The sequence below is a fragment of the Mobula hypostoma genome, chromosome X2 (genome assembly GCF_963921235.1).
Source record: "Mobula hypostoma chromosome X2, sMobHyp1.1, whole genome shotgun sequence".
NCBI classification, from domain to species: Eukaryota; Metazoa; Chordata; class Chondrichthyes; order Myliobatiformes; family Myliobatidae; genus Mobula; species Mobula hypostoma.
The window spans coordinates 39,154,970-39,174,943 of NC_086129.1; the positions used below are offsets into that span (position 1 = coordinate 39,154,970).

The window sequence follows — 19,974 nt, forward strand, 5'->3', positions numbered from 1 at the left end:
ACGACCTCACTTCGGAAAATCGGACCATCAGGCCGTACTCCTCCTCCCTGCTTACAAACAGAAACTGAAGCGGGAGGTCACGGTGTCAAAAGCAGTGTCGCGTTGGACAGAGGAAACGGATGAGGTCCTCCATGACTGCTTTGAATCGGTGGACTGGTTAGTATTCAAGGACTCGGCAGCTAACCTCGATGAGTATGCCTCAGCTGTCACGGACTTTATTTGGAAATGCACGGAGGACTACGTGTCTCGCAAGACAATCCTGGTATTCCCTAACCGGAAACCTTGGATGAATTATGAGGTCAAGTTCCTTTTAAAGGATAGAGCTGAGGCTTTTAGGTCCAGGGATACCAGTCGCTACACGGAATCCAGGCGTGCACTCCGGAAAGCCATTAAGGGTGCCAAGAGGCAATATCGAGCCAAGTTGGAAGCCCAAGCTAACCAAAGGGATGCCAGTAGATTATGGCAGGGTCTAAATGAGATCACTGGGCACAAAGAAAAGGCTGGGAATATCAATAACTGTGGCGCTTCTCTTCCTGACGAACTTAACGTATTCTACGCAAGATTTGAACAGAAGAGGAGCGTCCCGCTCCCTCCGGATGAACCTGACCTGGTGGCATGGAGATTCATTGTCACCAAGGAGGACGTTAGAAGGGCCTTCCTGAAGAGAAATCCAAGGAAGGCGATGGGCCCAGATGGCGTCCCGGGACAGGTTCTTCGGGGCCTGTGCAAGCGAGCTAGCTGGAGTGTTTGCTGACATCTTCAACTGCTCCTTGCTTCAGTCTAAGATCCCCTCGTGTCTTAAGAAGGCAACGATAATCCCAGTGCCGAAGAAGAGCAAGGTGGCATGCCTGAATGACTATTGACCTGTGGCTCTGACATCAATTGCTGTGAAGTGCTTCGAGAGATTGGTTATGGCACACATCAACCACAGCCTACCGGTCGACCTCGACGCTTTGTAATTCGCCTACCGGAGCAACAGGTCAATGGCAGATGCCATCTCTCTGGCCCTACGTTCCTCCTTAGAACACCTGGAGAATAAAGACGCATACGTAAGGCTCTTTTTCATTGACTACAGCTCTGCCTTTAATACCATCATTCCAAATAAACTGATTCCTAAGCTCCGGAACCTGGGCCTTAGCACTCAGATCTGCAGCTAGATCTTCAACTTCCTCACAGACAGGACCCAGGCTGTAAAAATAGGGGACAAGCTCTCCTCTATAATCACTCTGAGCATTGGTGCCCCACAAGGCTGTGTACTCAGCCCCCTGCTGTACTCTCTGTATACCCATGATTGTGTAGCCAAGTTTCCATCAAACTCAATATATAAGTTTGCTGATGACACAACAATTGTAGGCCGTATCTCGGGGAATAATGAGTTTGAGTACAGAGAGGAAATTAAGAACCTGGTGGCATGGTGCGAAGACAATAAACTATCCCTCAATGTCAGCAAGACAAAGGAATTGGTTGTTGACTTCAGAAGGAGTAGTGGACCACACAACCCAATTTACATCAGTGGTGTGCAAGTGGAACAGGTCAAAAGCTTTAAGTTCCTTGGGGTCAATATCACAAATGACCTGACTTGGTCCAACCAAGCAGAGTTCACTGCCAAGAAGGCCCACCAGCGCCTTTACTTCCTGAGAAAACTAAAGAAATTTGGCCTGTCCCCTAAAACCCTCACTAATTTTTATAGATGCACCGTAGAAAGCATTCTTCCAGGGTGCATCACAACCTGGTATAGAAGTTGTCCTGTCCAAGACCGAAAGAAGCTGCAGAAGATCGTGAACACGGCGCAGCACATCACACAAACCAATCTTCCGTCCGTGGACTCACTTTACACCGCACGCTGTCGGAGCAGCGCTGCCAGGATAATCAAGGACACGACCCACCCAGCCAACAGACTTTCATCCCTCTTCCCTCTGGGAGAAGGTTCAGCAGCTTGAAGACTTGTACGGCCAGATTTGGGAACAGCTTCTTTCCAACTGTGATAAGACTGAACGGAACCTGACCCGGATCTGGGCCATACCCTCCAAATATCCGGACTTGCCTCTCGGTTTTTTTTGCACTACCTTACTTCCCATTTTTCTATTTTCTATTTATGATTTGTAATTTAATTTTTTAATATTTACTAATTTTAACTATTTTTAATATCTCTAATATTTATAATCCAGGGAGTGTGAAACGCAGAATCAAATATTGCTGTGATAATTGTACGTTCTAGTACCAATTGTTTGGCGACAATAAAGTATAAAGTATATGACAATTCAATGACTGAAACTAGATTAATAATGATCCCAGGACAGAGAGAACAAGGGTTTAAGAGTTTCCTGCTTGTCCAGATTAATCAGGAGGTATGTCATTTGCTGAAGGCTAGATCTGTGGCATTCAAGTCTGGCAACACAGGCCTGTACCAGAAAACCAGGTACGATTTGCAGAGCACTATTTCAAGGGTGAAGAGTCAATTTCGAACAAGGTTGGAGCAACATCAGATGTACAACATCCTTGGCAGGGCTTGCAAGACATTACTTCCTACAAAGCGATACACAATAGCATGAATGGCAGCGATGCTTCACTACAAGATGAAGTCAACGCCTTCTATACCTGCTTTGAAAAGGAGAATATAACTACAGCTGTGAAGATCCCTGCTGCACCTGATGACCCTGTGATCTCTGTCCCAGAGGCCGATGTTAGGCTATCTTTAAAGAGGGTGAACCTTCACAAGGCGGAAGGTCCTGATAGAGTACCTGGTAAGGCTCTGAAAACCAGTGCCAACCAACTGGCGGGAGTATTCAAGGACACTTTCAACCTCTCACTGCTACGGACAGAAGTTCCCACTTGCTTCAAAAAGGCAACAATTATACCAGTGCCAAAGAAAAATAATGTGAGCTGCCTTAATGACTATCGCCCAGTAACACTCACATATACAGTGATGAAATGCTTTGAGAGGTTGGTTATGACTAGACTGAACTGCTGCCTCAGCAAGGACCTGGACCCATTGCAATTTGCCTACCACCATAATAGGTCAACGGCAGACGCGGCTCTCCACAGGGCTTTAGACCACCTGAACAACACAAACATCTATGTCAGGATGCAGTTCATTGACTATAGCTCAGCGTTTAATACCAACATTCCCACAATCCTGATTGAGAAGTTGCAGAACCTGGGCCTCTGTACCTCGCTCTGCAATTGGATCCTTGACTTCCTAACCAGAAGACCACAATCTGTGCGGATTGGTGATAACATCCCCTCTCCACTGCCAATCAACACTGGTTCACCTCGGAGTTTGAAGAGATTTGGTATGTCAACAAATACACTCAAAAACTTACATAGATGTACCGCAGACAGCATTCTGACAGGCTGCATCACTGTCTGGTATGGGGTCGGGGTGGGGGTGGGCTACCGCACAGGACCAAAAGACGCTGCAGCTAACTCAAACTCCTAATGAAGTATAGCCGCTGTTTTGCCTCCTTTATAGCTGTATCGGTATGTTGGGACCAGGTTAGATCCTCAGAGATCTTGACACCCAGGAACTTGAAACTGCTCACTCTCTCCACCTGATCCCTCTGTGAGGATTGGTATGTGTTCCTTCATCTTACCCTTCCTGAAGTCCATAATCAGCTCTTTCATCTTACTGACGTTGAGTGCCAGGTTGTTGCTGTGACACCACTCCACTAGTTGGCATATCTCACTCCTGTACACTCTCTCGTCACCACCTGCGATTCTACCAACAATGGTTGTATCGTCAGCAAATTTACAGATGGTATTTGAGCTATGCCTAGCCACACAGTCATGGGTATAGAGAGAGTAGAGCAGTGCACTACCGCAGAGAGCATTCTGACAGGCTGCATCACTGTCTGGTATGGGGTCGGGGAGGCACCATCAGTTTCCCTGACCTCCCACATCATGCACGCAGCACACTGAATCAGTCTAGCGGTCATTTCTTCACTACTTCTCTCCCTCGCCAACTGTCTTTCCAAAGAAAGAAGAGCCCTGAGGAAGTTGTGGAAGAAAGCAACACCAGAGGAAAGGGAGGACATCAACCTCCTTCAAGAGGACCTAAAACAGAGGCTGACGAAGCTGCACAGAGCAGAGAATTTAAGGAAACGACACAAAAAGAAGGAAAAAGCAAGAACAGGCTTCTACAAAGATCCCTTTAAATATGTGAAAGGCATTTTCACAAAAGAGAAAAGTGGATCCTTGAAAGTATCAAAAGAAGCGGTTGAAAGACATCTCAGAACCATCCACACTGATGAGCTAAAAGACGAACTGATACTTGTGCCAGCTGACATTCCACCAATCTCACCCTCACAACATCAATTTTAATATCAGCCCTCCCAAGCTGAGTGAGGTGAAAGAGGCAGTGAAGAAGGCAAGATTGGCATCAGCGCCAGGCCCTAAAGGTGTTCCGTATTGTGTCTACAAGAACGCCCCGGATGTTCTGAACTTTCTCCGGAGAAACATGAGGATTATTTGGGAAAAGCAAGTGATCCCCAAAGCCTGGAGAACAGCAGGGGCAGTTCTGATCCCAAAAGAAAAGAATTCATCCACCATCGAACAGTTTCACCAAATAAACCTCCTGAACATAGAAGGCAAGGTCTTTTTCAGCCTGTTGGCACAAAGACTTAAAAGCAGCTGAAACAAAACCATTTCATTGATACGTCAATCCAAAAGGCTAGCATAGCAGGCTTCTTGGGATGCCTTGAACATACCAGCATCATATGGCATCAAATCCAGATGGCTAAGAAGGAAAGGATCTGCATGTCTTGTTCCTTGACCTGGCCAATGCCTATGGATCAGTTCCTCATTCCCTACTGTGGACTGCTTTTGAATTCTTTCAGGTGCTTGCAACAATAACAAATCTGGCAAAACACTACTTCCAGGATCTGCAAGTTTGTCTCACAACATCAGACTTCACCACAGCGTGGCAACCACTGGAAGTAGGCATCATGGCGGGGTGCACCATCTCCCCATTGGCCTTCACTATGGCAATGGAGCTCATTATCAGAGCCTCAAAATGGGTTGCTGGAGGAAATCAGCTACAGTTTGGTCAATGGTTACCACCGATACAAGCCTATATAGACGCTATAACGATACTGACGACAACTGTCCCCTGCACCAAGAGACTACTGGAAAACCTTCATCAAAACATCACTTGGACGAGGATGAAGATCAAGCCTAGCAAGTGCAGAAGCATCTCCATTGTCAAAGGTCAAGTCACCGATAAAAGGTTTCATATTGATGGAACACCTGTCCCAACTGTGTCAGAAATGCCAGTGAAGAGCTTGGGCCAATGGTATGATGCTAAGCTCAAGGGCACCAAGCAGTTTAAACAACTCAAAAAGGATACCATCATGTACTTAGAGTGAAAGAATGATCAGCACATGTGTGAAACAGTGGCTTGGATTTCCACGATGCTTAAGTCCTGTTGGACTGTACGAGAACAGCAAATTAGAATTACCAGTTGCAAGTCTTGTGGAAGAATTCAAATGCACCAAAGCAAGATGGGTCATGACCCTCACTGAATCTGAAGATACTGTTATTCGAACAGTGGCCCCGCTGTGTGGCAACGGGGAGGAAGTGGGCCCCAACTGAAGCTGTTCAGAGTGCTAAGTCTGCTCTTCGCTTCAGGGATGTGGTTGACCAAGTCCAACATGGGACAGCCGGGCTCGGGCTTGTCCCAAAGGCTCCTCAATGGCACAAGGTAATATCAGTGCAGAAGAGACAGCTCGTGGTGGAGGAAGTGAGAAGACAGGAGGAGGCAGAGCGACGCGCCAGGGCCAATGGACTAATTGGGAGAGCCTGGAAAAGAGGAAACACAGCTGGCATGACATCTGGGAGATGGAGGGATCTCGGCTAAGTTTTGTCATCAGAGCCACTTATGACCTCCTACCCACACCCCAGAACCTGAACCAGTGGTGGAGAGAAGACTCCGCTTGCTCTCTTTGTCAAGCACCTGGATCACTAAGGCACATTTTAACAGGATGCACCACGAGCCTCACCCAGGGGTGGTATACTTAGCGGCATAACCAAGTTCTCAGACAGCTGGCATCAATCTTGGAACAGAGGCGAATCACCACAGATGTTCTCCCACAAACATCAGCAAGAAATGTTCACATCACACGATTTGTACCAGCAGGCCAACCTCCAGTGCACCATATAACATCAAAAGAGATCAGCATTCTGCAGGTTGTTCAGGATTGAAAAATGGACATGGACTTGGGAAAAAAAGCTTGTGTTTCCCCCCCAGACATTGCGGCTACAACACTCCGGCCAGACATGGTCCTGTGGTCCACAACAGCCAAGCTGGCATATGTTGTGGAATCGACAGTACCATGGAAAGATGGTGTTGAAGAGGCTTATGAGAGGAAAAAGACCAAGTACTCTGAACTGGCAACTGAAACTGCCCAGAACAGCTGGAAGACCAAGATTTTCCCTGGAGAAGTGGGATGCAGGGGATTCATGGCTACATCTATGACCGGTCTATTGAAGAAGATGGGGGTGAGGGGTCACTCCCTCCAACAAGCAATCAAGTCCTCGTCAAATGCAGCAGAAAAAAGCAGTAATTAGATTTTGATTAAAAGGAAAGACAACAACTGGGCTGCAAGATGAAGACAGGAGGGTATGGAACTGAGGGTGGTGTATCTGGGACGCCAGGTAGCACCGATGAGCCCTCTGGAGACGTCGTGGGCTTATCAACAAAACGTCAAAGAAGGAGGGTGCCCACCTGATGACCCCGATGAGGTACCTACCCTCCTTGTCACCACTCCAAGCCCACTACCAACATCGAGAGTGCCAACTTATCATAGGGATTGAAACATCAAGTCCTATTAGCTCTACTACTTATCACAGTAGAGGAGTGCTTTGGGCTCGAGCTCTGAACACTTATCCTACGGAGGACACAGCTATCCTAAAAAAAAATGACATGGATATTGACAATTAAAATATGAAAGTAAAAACATGTATAGAGCTTAGAAAACCAAACAAATATTGGGGTTCATACCCTATTTAAGCCCACACAAAATATGTTTTGTACCACTTTGTATGAAAAAGACAGTGATTGTAGGTATTTCCTCTAAAAAACAGAAAACGTAAGCTGAAATACAAGAGGGATCTCGGCAATTATGAAAGACTTCAATGGGGGCAACCAGCAATCAAGACTGTCCACGAATACATGATCATTAATAAAAATAGAGTATGAATTCAGGAGAGAATCATTTATCCACAACTGAGAACAAGATTTACTACATGAGAGTGTTTAGAGAGATAGCATAGATGCATGAAAAATCAAACTAATCAAGAATGGGAGGGGGGAACGTACACGCATACAATTGACAGCGAGGTGCAAAGGGGCAATAAAATACTTGAGGGGGGCATAAACAGACCACAATGGCCCTGAAGGAAGAGTTATGGATGTCCCCCTCCCACTTGCATATCTCTTACTAACTCTTCCTTCAGTTAGTCCTGACAAAGGGTTTCGGCCTGAAATGTCGACTGTACCTCTTCCTTGAGATGCTGCCTGGCCTGCTGTGTTCACCAGCAACTTTGATGTGTGTTGCTTGAATTTCCAGCATCTGCAGAATTCCTGTTGTTAAAGTGAGTATACTTATTGATTCAGTAAGCTATGGGTCAAAGTATTTGGTGAGTACTTTTCTAACTCTTCTAGCTTCAGTCTCATTGCTGTCTGTTCTGAAATTGTTAGGTTCTGCGAAGCACAGAATCAAATATCACTGTGATGATTGTACGCTCCAGTATCAATTCTTTGGCGACAATAATGTAGTAATAATAAGAATAAGAAGAAAACAATGAAATGCCGCGCTGTCGCCATCTGTTCCAGCACGTCATGACAGCGGTTTTAAAAAGCTCCAGTTACCCCACACACACTGCAACAGATATTAGGCGTTTTCAGATTTAGTCACTTTGGAGACCGTTTCTGAAAATCTGTTTTCGGGGGCTGAAAACACCATTTCAGTATGGACGGAAGGTCAAAACGAAGAGAAAAAGCTTCATTTTTAAAATTATCTGGCGTAGTGTAGACGTAGCCTTAGACTTTACCTCCTCCACTGAGATATTCAAGGCTCATTTCTTTCTTTAAATCTTAATCATTTGCTGCAGCCGTGAGGTAATGTTACAGCTATATAGGACCCTAGTCAGACCCCACTTGGAATACTGTGCTCAGTTCTGATCACCTCACTACAGGAAGGATGTGGAAACTATAGAAAGGGTGCAGAGGAGATTTACAAGGATGTTGCCTTGATTGGGAAGCATGCCCTATGAGAATAGATTGAGTGAACTTAGCTTTTTCTCCTTGGAGCAACAGGGGATGAGAGATGACCTGATAGAGGTGTATAAGATGATGAGAGGCATTGATCGTGTGGATAGTCAGAGGCTTTTTCCCAGGGCTGAAATGGATAGCACAAGAGGGCACAGGTTTAAGGAGTTTGGAAGTAGGTACAGAGGGGATGATGCGGGTGATTTTGTTTTTGCGCAGACAGTGGTGAGTGCATGGAATGGGCTGCCGGCGACAGTGGTGGAGGCGGATATGATAGGGTCTTTTAAGAGACTCCTGTATAGGTATATGGAGCTTAAGAGAATAGAGGGCTATGGGTATCCCGAGGTAATTTCTAAACTAAGTACATGTTCGGCATGGCATCATGGGCCAAAGGGCCTGTATTGTGCTGTAGGGTTTCTATGCAGCACGCAACAATATCAGCACAGATTCTCAACTGTAGCATGATGCTGCTGGATATTAGCCTTTTTATTTTACATGCAGGTTTGTGATGTGGTGATGATGTCTGGTTCTTCACTTGCGAAGATCAGGTTTACATTATGGTGTATTAGTAAGGAGCGTTTCTCTATTGCAATCACTCACCCACAGACCTTGAATGAATACATTCTTCCAAATGTGAAGGCATTTCCACATGCAGAAATGTTAGTGTAAACTGGTGAATTTATATATTGACTGACCACAAAAAAAAATCTTTTAAGAATCCACAGGCATCTTCTAACTCAATATAAAGGCTTTCCATCTATGCTGGGTTGAGTGTCGAGACTGCAACTCGACCTCGTAAAATAAAAGGGAAAAATACTGCGAAATGTCTGTGTGAGGCATGGTGCACCACACAGTCTCTCTCTCGCTCCGCGCCTTGTCTTTTTCATGCCTTTACATGGTCCCGCCAACATCGCGCACGCCAAAAAAAAAGAAAAATTACTTTTGTCAAGGTAAAAGTATTAAATGAGATGCATCCATTACTGACACTGATCAGGAAAGCAAGGGGCAATGCTGAAGGGCAGGTGGCTTACTCCTGCTCCTGTCCTGTGATCACAAACCATAGTATGCTCACAGTATACAGTAGGAGCTCAAAAGTAAATTGTTCACATCATAAAGGAAAAACTACAGTTAATCCACAGAGGGCAGAGCACAGTGGGCAATATGTAGTTTCCCCATAATATTCAAAATGCAGCAAAGATTCTTGAATTACCCTTGTGACCTGTTGCATACCTGATCAATAGGACATAATCTCAGCTGTATCCTAAGGAGAACATGCTCTATTTCTCTCCGAAGAATAGTTGGGTACCTTTTATACTTGCATTAATTATCTTGATGTAGGTTATTTAAAGCACATTCATGCAGAGCACTGCGCTGATGACTTATTCCATAGCAAAAACAAGGATCTTGTGGTCTTAATCGTAGATACTCAAACAGAAAGCAAATTTGCAAAATAATGGGTAATACACTCTCAAATTGACAAGTCTGAAAAATTATGGGTAAAATCCAGCTTCCTTTCTCTGATGTAGCGTGGGTTAAAACCAAGAACTCACGATATACAACATTACTAAAGTGGCTGTTTAGGAATGGTACTCAAAAAACACTCCGGAAATGCAGGTGCTGGAAGTCCTAAATACACAAGTCAGCAACTTCCCAAAGCTATTTTAATTTGAATTTCACAAACATTTTTGTAAAACAAAATTGTTACTTTTAAAAGGCAAGGTAAGTACAACATGCAGAAAGCAGACTATATGTTCAGCACCAGCCCAAAACAGAGGAATCAGACAGCTGTCACACCTGGAAGGCACTTTGAGAAACTGCAACACCAATGGCACGTTTGCATATACACATTCACACATCTCTTCTGTCTGCTATCTCAGTTTCAAGGGCACTTCTGTCTCTTTGTTGGAAGTACCTTCTCTGTTCCTGTACAGCACGTTCCAGTAATGGTAAGTCAACTCCATCCACGTTAATTAGTAGCCGAGCCTGGATCACAGGAACATTGCCTAAAAATAATGCCACCAAGTTAATATCCAACCAATTAAAAGAATTGAAGAAACTGCAATAAGCAATGGAATTGATTGAAGTTTCCAAAGCCCTATGGTGAACTTCATCTCTTTGCAGCTGCTCTCTTTGCCCCTGTACACCAAGCGGGTAAGAAAATAGCTGTAGTCATCCAATTTAAATTTACCGCACAATGGAACACTCACTCCAAATTTACAAAGCAGTATTCAATAGAGCTCAAAGACCAAGAGACAAATACTCCAATGAGGCCCTTTTATCTCCCTGCATGCTCTTCTATACAAAGGAAACTTAAACAAAACAATTTAAGACAACAATGGACCAACAAGATAATGGCTCTGTTCCAAACCATTTCAAAACTTGTCCCATTTGTTGACTCCTTACAAAATTTGATCAGACAATAACTTGCCCATGTTAAATCACTACTAATCAGCATGCATTTGGAAGAATATTTGGCAACCTTCATGAGAGAAAGCTTACAAATGTGATTTTTGTTTCTCCCTTGGTAAACTGTATCCACATATTTATTATATATGAAAGAGGTAATAGCCATTTGCTTATAAACACATTACTTTATCTGCATAAAGTTTAACTAGGGTTTCCAATGCCACATTCAAGTGAATGGATTGGGTTCAAAGCAAGAACAATGAGGGAGACAGTTATTGCAGGTCAAGCAAAAGGAATAATTTACATCTAATGAAATGAGACAAATTTAAATAAGATTCAAGATTGTTTAATGTCATTTCCAGAACACAAGTGTAAAGGAGAAGTAATTGTTAATCTGGACCTGATGCAGCACAAAATAAAAACTCATTAAGATAAAGAACACAGCAATAATAATAAAAAATACAATACATACAAAAGCATATGATAGCTTATACACACAGATCGATTGTGCATCCATAAAGTGGCGCTAGGCACAGGAGTGACTGCACATAAAATAAGCAATAAAATATACATAACTGCACTGTTTTAAGTAATCTTAAGCTACTGATCTTCAGTGAAAGACATTTCATATTACAGTAAAGGATAGAAATCAGCTATTAGAAAGACATTCAGTGGTAAAGTGGGAGACAGACAGTTTGACATTCATTACAGAAGTACAAGCTGCAGTGTGGAATTAAAAATACAGAGAAACAAACTAAACAGCATAATTTTACAGGGGAGTTGGGAAGAAAGTACACAAATCTTTGAAAGTGGTAAGGAAAGCTAATATATGCTAAAAACATATGGGATGCTTGGCTATGTAAATAACAGCATGGAATATAAAACCCAAGGAACTTATGCTGCAAGTAATTAGGAAAGCTAACAGAATGTTATTGTTCGTTGCTAGGGTAATTGAATGCAAAACTAGGGAAGTTATGCTTCAGTTATACAGAGCACTGGTGAGAGCACATCTGGAATATCTGTACCGAATTAGCCTTCTTATTTGAGGAAGGATGTGAATTCATTTGGAACAACTCAGAGATAGAGCACCAGAGCAACACTTGAAATGAAATAGTTACTTTTGAGTGAAAGTTGGATAGACTACGTTAGTATCCACAGGAGCTTAGTAGAGTGAGAAGAGACTTGATTGAAACAAAAGATCATGGGGTCTTGATAGGGTAGATGTGGATTACACAAGAGGCTGCAGATGCTGGAATCTGAAGCAACCCCAAATGCTGAAGGAACGCAACAGTCCAAGCAGCCTCTCTGGAGGAAAATGGACAATCAATGTTTCAGGTCAAGACCCTTCATTTGAACTGGAAAGAGGGGGAGATAGCCAGTATAAGAAGGTGAGGCCAAGGTGTGAAACAATGGCTAACAGGCAATAAGTGGAGCCAGGTGAAGAGGCAGAGTGGAGAGTGGGAATAGTGCCAGAAGTTGGGAGGTGATTGGTGGAGGTGACAAAGGCTTGAAGATAACAGAATCTGATTGGAGAGGAAGATGTAACATGGATTCAAAGGAGGGAAGTGAGGAGGGCAGATGCGAATAGTAGCCGAGGGGAACCACCGGGAGGAATGTGTGAAGGAAAGGCAAATGGAAGGGGGGGGGGAAGGCAAATGGAGGGTGGGGGGAAGGCAAATGGAAGGTGGGGGGAAGGCAAATGGAAGGTGGGGGGAAGGCAAATGGAAGGTGGGGGGGAAGGCAAATGGAAGGTGGGGGGGAAGGCAAATGGAAGGTGGGGGGAAGGCAAATGGAAGGTGGGGGGAAGGCAAATGGAAGGTGGGGGGAAGGCAAATGGAAGGTGGGGGGAAGGGGTGGGAAGGCAAATGGAAGGGGGTGGAGGGGGGAAGGCAAATGGAAGGGGGTGGAGGGGGAAGGCAAATGGAAGGGGGTGGAGGGGGGGAAGGCAAATGGAAGGGGGTGGAGGGGGGGAAGGCAAATGGAAGGGGCTGGAGTGGGGGAAGGCAAATGGAAGGGGGGAGGCAAATGGAAGGGGGGGAGGCAAATGGAAGGGGGGGAGGCAAATGGAAGGGGGGGGAGGCAAATGGAAGGGGGGGGAGGCAAATGGAAGGGGGGGGGAGGCAAATGGAAGGGGGGGGGAAGGCAAATGGAAGGTGGGGGGAAGGCAAATGGAAGGTGGGGGGAAGGGGTGGGAAGGCAAATGGAAGGGGGTGGAGGGGGGAAGGCAAATGGAAGGGGGTGGAGGGGGGAAGGCAAATGGAAGGGGGTGGAGGGGGAAGGCAAATGGAAGGGGGTGGAGGGGGGGAAGGCAAATGGAAGGGGGTGGAGGGGGGGGAAGGCAAATGGAAGGGGCTGGAGTGGGGGAAGGCAAATGGAAGGGGGGAAGGCAAATGGAAGGGGGGGAGGCAAATGGAAGGGGGGGGAGGCAAATGGAAGGGGGGGGAGGCAAATGGAAGGGGGGGAGGCAAATGGAAGGGGGGGAGGCAAATGGAAGGGGGGGAGGCAAATGGAAGGGGGGGAGGCAAATGGAAGGGGGGGAGGCAAATGGAAGGGGGGGAGGCAAATGGAAGGGGGGGAGGCAAATGGAAGGGGGGAAGGCAAATGGAAGGGGGGAAGGCAAATGGAAGGGGGGAAGGCAAATGGAAGGGGGGAAGGCAAATGGAAGGGGGGAAGGCAAATGGAAGGGGGGAAGGCAAATGGAAGGGGGGAAGGCAAATGGAAGGGGGAAGGCAAATGGAAGGGGGGAAGGCAAATGGAAGGGGGGAAGGCAAATGGAAGGGGGGAAGGCAAATGGAAGGGGGGAAGGCAAATGGAAGGGGGGAAGGCAAATGGAAGGGGGGAAGGCAAATGGAAGGGGGGAAGGCAAATGGAAGGGGGGAAGGCAAATGGAAGGGGGGAAGGCAAATGGAAGGGGGGAAGGCAAATGGAAGGGGGGAAGGCAAATGGAAGGGGGGAAGGCAAATGGAAGGGGGGAAGGCAAATGGAAGGGGGGAAGGCAAATGGAAGGGGGGAAGGCAAATGGAAGGGGGGAAGGCAAATGGAAGGGGGGAAGGCAAATGGAAGGGGGGAAGGCAAATGGAAGGGGGGAAGGCAAATGGAAGGGGGGAAGGCAAATGGAAGGGGGGAAGGCAAATGGAAGGGGGGAAGGCAAATGGAAGGGGGGAAGGCAAATGGAAGGGGGGAAGGCAAATGGAAGGGGGGAAGGCAAATGGAAGGGGGGAAGGCAAATGGAAGGGGGGAAGGCAAATGGAAGGGGGGAAGGCAAATGGAAGGGGGGAAGGCAAATGGAAGGGGGGAAGGCAAATGGAAGGGGGGAAGGCAAATGGAAGGGGGGAAGGCAAATGGAAGGGGGGAAGGCAAATGGAAGGGGGGAAGGCAAATGGAAGGGGGGAAGGCAAATGGAAGGGGGGAAGGCAAATGGAAGGGGGGAAGGCAAATGGAAGGGGGGAAGGCAAATGGAAGGGGGGAAGGCAAATGGAAGGGGGGAAGGCAAATGGAAGGGGGGAAGGCAAATGGAAGGGGGGAAGGCAAATGGAAGGGGGGAAGGCAAATGGAAGGGGGGAAGGCAAATGGAAGGGGGGAAGGCAAATGGAAGGGGGGAAGGCAAATGGAAGGGGGGAAGGCAAATGGAAGGGGGGAAGGCAAATGGAAGGGGGGAAGGCAAATGGAAGGGGGGAAGGCAAATGGAAGGGGGGAAGGCAAATGGAAGGGGGGAAGGCAAATGGAAGGGGGGAAGGCAAATGGAAGGGGGGAAGGCAAATGGAAGGGGGGAAGGCAAATGGAAGGGGGGAAGGCAAATGGAAGGGGGGAAGGCAAATGGAAGGGGGGAAGGCAAATGGAAGGGGGGAAGGCAAATGGAAGGGGGGAAGGCAAATGGAAGGGGGGAAGGCAAATGGAAGGGGGTGGAGGGGGGGAAGGCAAATGGAAGGGGGTGGAGGGGGGGGAAGGCAAATGGAAGGGGCTGGAGTGGGGGAAGGCAAATGGAAGGGGGGGAGGCAAATGGAAGGGGGGAGGCAAATGGAAGGGGGGGGAGGCAAATGGAAGGGGGGGGAGGCAAATGGAAGGGGGGGAGGCAAATGGAAGGGGGGGAGGCAAATGGAAGGGGGGGAGGCAAATGGAAGGGGGGGAGGCAAATGGAAGGGGGGAAGGCAAATGGAAGGGGGGAAGGCAAATGGAAGGGGGGAAGGCAAATGGAAGGGGGGAAGGCAAATGGAAGGGGGGAAGGCAAATGGAAGGGGGGAAGGCAAATGGAAGGGGGGAAGGCAAATGGAAGGGGGGAAGGCAAATGGAAGGGGGGAAGGCAAATGGAAGGGGGGAAGGCAAATGGAAGGGGGGAAGGCAAATGGAAGGGGGGAAGGCAAATGGAAGGGGGGAAGGCAAATGGAAGGGGGGAAGGCAAATGGAAGGGGGGAAGGCAAATGGAAGGGGGGAAGGCAAATGGAAGGGGGGAAGGCAAATGGAAGGGGGGAAGGCAAATGGAAGGGGGGAAGGCAAATGGAAGGGGGGAAGGCAAATGGAAGGGGGGAAGGCAAATGGAAGGGGGGAAGGCAAATGGAAGGGGGGAAGGCAAATGGAAGGGGGGAAGGCAAATGGAAGGGGGGAAGGCAAATGGAAGGGGGGAAGGCAAATGGAAGGGGGGAAGGCAAATGGAAGGGGGGAAGGCAAATGGAAGGGGGGAAGGCAAATGGAAGGGGGGAAGGCAAATGGAAGGGGGGAAGGCAAATGGAAGGGGGGAAGGCAAATGGAAGGGGGGAAGGCAAATGGAAGGGGGTGGAGGGGGGGAAGGGGGTGGAGGGGGGGAAGGCAAATGGAAGGGGCTGGAGTGGGGGGAAGGCAAATGGAAGGGGCTGGAGTGGGGGAAGGCAAATGGAAGGGGGGGAGGCAAATGGAAGGGGGGAGGCAAATGGAAGGGGGGGGAGGCAAATGGAAGGGGGGGGAGGCAAATGGAAGGGGGGGGAGGCAAATGGAAGGGGGGAGGCAAATGGAAGGGGGGGGAGGCAAATGGAAGGGGGGGAGGCAAATGGAAGGGGGGGAGGCAAATGGAAGGGGGGGAGGCAAATGGAAGGGGGGGAGGCAAATGGAAGGGGGGAAGGCAAATGGAAGGGGGGAAGGCAAATGGAAGGGGGGAAGGCAAATGGAAGGGGGGAAGGCAAATGGAAGGGGGGAAGGCAAATGGAAGGGGGGAAGGCAAATGGAAGGGGGGAAGGCAAATGGAAGGGGGGAAGGCAAATGGAAGGGGGGAAGGCAAATGGAAGGGGGGAAGGCAAATGGAAGGGGGGAAGGCAAATGGAAGGGGGGAAGGCAAATGGAAGGGGGGAAGGCAAATGGAAGGGGGGAAGGCAAATGGAAGGGGGGAAGGCAAATGGAAGGGGGGAAGGCAAATGGAAGGGGGGAAGGCAAATGGAAGGGGGGAAGGCAAATGGAAGGGGGGAAGGCAAATGGAAGGGGGTGGAGGGGGGGAAGGCAAATGGAAGGGGCTGGAGTGGGGGAAGGCAAATGGAAGGGGGGGAGGCAAATGGAAGGGGGGGGAGGCAAATGGAAGGGGGGGGAGGCAAATGGAAGGGGGGGAGGCAAATGGAAGGGGGGGAGGCAAATGGAAGGGGGGGAGGCAAATGGAAGGGGGGAAGGCAAATGGAAGGGGGGAAGGCAAATGGAAGGGGGGAAGGCAAATGGAAGGGGGGAAGGCAAATGGAAGGGGGGAAGGCAAATGGAAGGGGGGAAGGCAAATGGAAGGGGGGAAGGCAAATGGAAGGGGGGAAGGCAAATGGAAGGGGGGAAGGCAAATGGAAGGGGGGAAGGCAAATGGAAGGGGGGAAGGCAAATGGAAGGGGGGAAGGCAAATGGAAGGGGGGAAGGCAAATGGAAGGGGGGAAGGCAAATGGAAGGGGGGAAGGCAAATGGAAGGGGGGAAGGCAAATGGAAGGGGGGAAGGCAAATGGAAGGGGGGAAGGCAAATGGAAGGGGGGAAGGCAAATGGAAGGGGGGAAGGCAAATGGAAGGGGGGAAGGCAAATGGAAGGGGGGAAGGCAAATGGAAGGGGGGAAGGCAAATGGAAGGGGGGAAGGCAAATGGAAGGGGGGAAGGCAAATGGAAGGGGGAAGGCAAATGGAAGGGGGGAAGGCAAATGGAAGGGGGGAAGGCAAATGGAAGGGGGGAAGGCAAATGGAAGGGGGGAAGGCAAATGGAAGGGGGGAAGGCAAATGGAAGGGGGGAAGGCAAATGGAAGGGGGGAAGGCAAATGGAAGGGGGGAAGGCAAATGGAAGGGGGGAAGGCAAATGGAAGGGGGGAAGGCAAATGGAAGGGGGGAAGGCAAATGGAAGGGGGGAAGGCAAATGGAAGGGGGGAAGGCAAATGGAAGGGGGGAAGGCAAATGGAAGGGGGGAAGGCAAATGGAAGGGGGGAAGGCAAATGGAAGGGGGGAAGGCAAATGGAAGGGGGGAAGGCAAATGGAAGGGGGGAAGGCAAATGGAAGGGGGGAAGGCAAATGGAAGGGGGGAAGGCAAATGGAAGGGGGGAAGGCAAATGGAAGGGGGGAAGGCAAATGGAAGGGGGGAAGGCAAATGGAAGGGGGGAAGGCAAATGGAAGGGGGGAAGGCAAATGGAAGGGGGGAAGGCAAATGGAAGGGGGGAAGGCAAATGGAAGGGGGGAAGGCAAATGGAAGGGGGGAAGGCAAATGGAAGGGGGGAAGGCAAATGGAAGGGGGGAAGGCAAATGGAAGGGGGGAAGGCAAATGGAAGGGGGGAAGGCAAATGGAAGGGGGGAAGGCAAATGGAAGGGGGGAAGGCAAATGGAAGGGGGAAGGCAAATGGAAGGGGGAAGGCAAATGGAAGGGGGGAAGGCAAATGGAAGGGGGGAAGGCAAATGGAAGGGGGGAAGGCAAATGGAAGGGGGGAAGGCAAATGGAAGGGGGGAAGGCAAATGGAAGGGGGGAAGGCAAATGGAAGGGGGGAAGGCAAATGGAAGGGGGGAAGGCAAATGGAAGGGGGGAAGGCAAATGGAAGGGGGGAAGGCAAATGGAAGGGGGGAAGGCAAATGGAAGGGGGGAAGGCAAATGGAAGGGGGGAAGGCAAATGGAAGGGGGGAAGGCAAATGGAAGGGGGGAAGGCAAATGGAAGGGGGGAAGGCAAATGGAAGGGGGGAAGGCAAATGGAAGGGGGGAAGGCAAATGGAAGGGGGGAAGGCAAATGGAAGGGGGGAAGGCAAATGGAAGGGGGGAAGGCAAATGGAAGGGGGGAAGGCAAATGGAAGGGGGGAAGGCAAATGGAAGGGGGGAAGGCAAATGGAAGGGGGGAAGGCAAATGGAAGGGGGGAAGGCAAATGGAAGGGGGGAAGGCAAATGGAAGGGGGGAAGGCAAATGGAAGGGGGGAAGGCAAATGGAAGGGGGGAAGGCAAATGGAAGGGGGGAAGGCAAATGGAAGGGGGGAAGGCAAATGGAAGGGGGGAAGGCAAATGGAAGGGGGGAAGGCAAATGGAAGGGGGGAAGGCAAATGGAAGGGGGGAAGGCAAATGGAAGGGGGGAAGGCAAATGGAAGGGGGGAAGGCAAATGGAAGGGGGGAAGGCAAATGGAAGGGGGGAAGGCAAATGGAAGGGGGGAAGGCAAATGGAAGGGGGGAAGGCAAATGGAAGGGGGGAAGGCAAATGGAAGGGGGGAAGGCAAATGGAAGGGGGGAAGGCAAATGGAAGGGGGGAAGGCAAATGGAAGGGGGGAAGGCAAATGGAAGGGGGGAAGGCAAATGGAAGGGGGGAAGGCAAATGGAAGGGGGGAAGGCAAATGGAAGGGGGGAAGGCAAATGGAAGGGGGGAAGGCAAATGGAAGGGGGGAAGGCAAATGGAAGGGGGGAAGGCAAATGGAAGGGGGGAAGGCAAATGGAAGGGGGGAAGGCAAATGGAAGGGGGGAAGGCAAATGGAAGGGGGGAAGGCAAATGGAAGGGGGGAAGGCAAATGGAAGGGGGGAAGGCAAATGGAAGGGGGGAAGGCAAATGGAAGGGGGGAAGGCAAATGGAAGGGGGGAAGGCAAATGGAAGGGGGGAAGGCAAATGGAAGGGGGGAAGGCAAATGGAAGGGGGGAAGGCAAATGGAAGGGGGGAAGGCAAATGGAAGGGGGTGGAGGGCAAATGGAAGGGGGTGGAGGGCAAATGGAAGGGGGTGGAGGGCAAATGGAAGGGGGTGGAGGGCAAATGGAAGGGGGTGGAGGGCAAATGGAAGGGGGTGGAGGGCAAATGGAAGGGGGTGGAGGGCAAATGGAAGGGGGTGGAGGGCAAATGGAAGGGGGTGGAGGGCAAATGGAAGGGGGTGGAGGGCAAATGGAAGGGGGTGGAGGGCAAATGGAAGGGGGTGGAGGGCAAATGGAAGGGGGTGGAGGGCAAATGGAAGGGGGTGGAGGGCAAATGGAAGGGGGTGGAGGGCAAATGGAAGGGGGTGGAGGGCAAATGGAAGGGGGTGGAGGGCAAATGGAAGGGGGTGGAGGGCAAATGGAAGGGGGTGGAGGGCAAATGGAAGGGGGTGGAGGGCAAATGGAAGGGGGTGGAGGGCAAATGGAAGGGGGTGGAGGGGGGGAAGGCAAATGGAAGGGGGTGGAGGGGGGGAAGGCAAATGGAAGGGGGTGGAGGGGGGGAAGGCAAATGGAAGGGGGTGGAGGGGGGGAAGGCAAATGGAAGGGGGTGGAGGGGGGGAAGGCAAATGGAAGGGGGTGGAGGGGGGGAAGGCAAATGGAAGGGGGTGGAGGGGGGGAAGGCAAATGGAAGGGGGTGGAGGGGGGGAAGGCAAATGGAAGGGGGTGGAGGGGGGGAAGGCAAATGGAAGGGGGTGGAGGGGGGGAAGGCAAATGGAAGGGGGTGGAGGGGGGAAGGCAAATGGAAGGGGGTGGAGGGGGGAAGGCAAATGGAAGGGGGTGGAGGGGGGAAGGCAAATGGAAGGGGGTGGAGGGGGGAAGGCAAATGGAAGGGGGTGGAGGGGGGAAGGCAAATGGAAGGGGGTGGAGGGGGGAAGGCAAATGGAAGGGGGTGGAGGGGGGAAGGCAAATGGAAGGGGGTGGAGGGGGGAAGGCAAATGGAAGGGGGTGGAGGGGGGAAGGCAAATGGAAGGGGGTGGAGGGGGGAAGGCAAATGGAAGGGGGTGGAGGGGGGAAGGCAAATGGAAGGGGGTGGAGGGGGGAAGGCAAATGGAAGGGGGTGGAGGGGGGAAGGCAAATGGAAGGGGGTGGAGGGGGGAAGGCAAATGGAAGGGGGTGGAGGGGGGAAGGCAAATGGAAGGGGGTGGAGGGGGGAAGGCAAATGGAAGGGGGTGGAGGGGGGAAGG

At 50.1% G+C, this 19,974-nt stretch overlaps 1 protein-coding gene across 3 annotated transcripts in view; it reads right to left on the bottom strand.

Moving 5' to 3' along the window:
* Positions 1-19,974, bottom strand: part of ten1 (TEN1 subunit of CST complex) — a 135,634-nt gene that overhangs the window by 100,867 nt on the left and 14,793 nt on the right. For 2 of the 3 annotated variants that reach the window (XM_063038276.1, XM_063038275.1), the window contains exon 4: positions 10,179-10,269. In XM_063038276.1, the coding sequence (XP_062894346.1) occupies positions 10,179-10,269 (91 nt within the window). Of the gene's footprint in view, positions 1-9,897; positions 10,270-19,974 lie in introns of those variants that run through there. The other variant, XM_063038277.1, reaches the window with a different exon arrangement.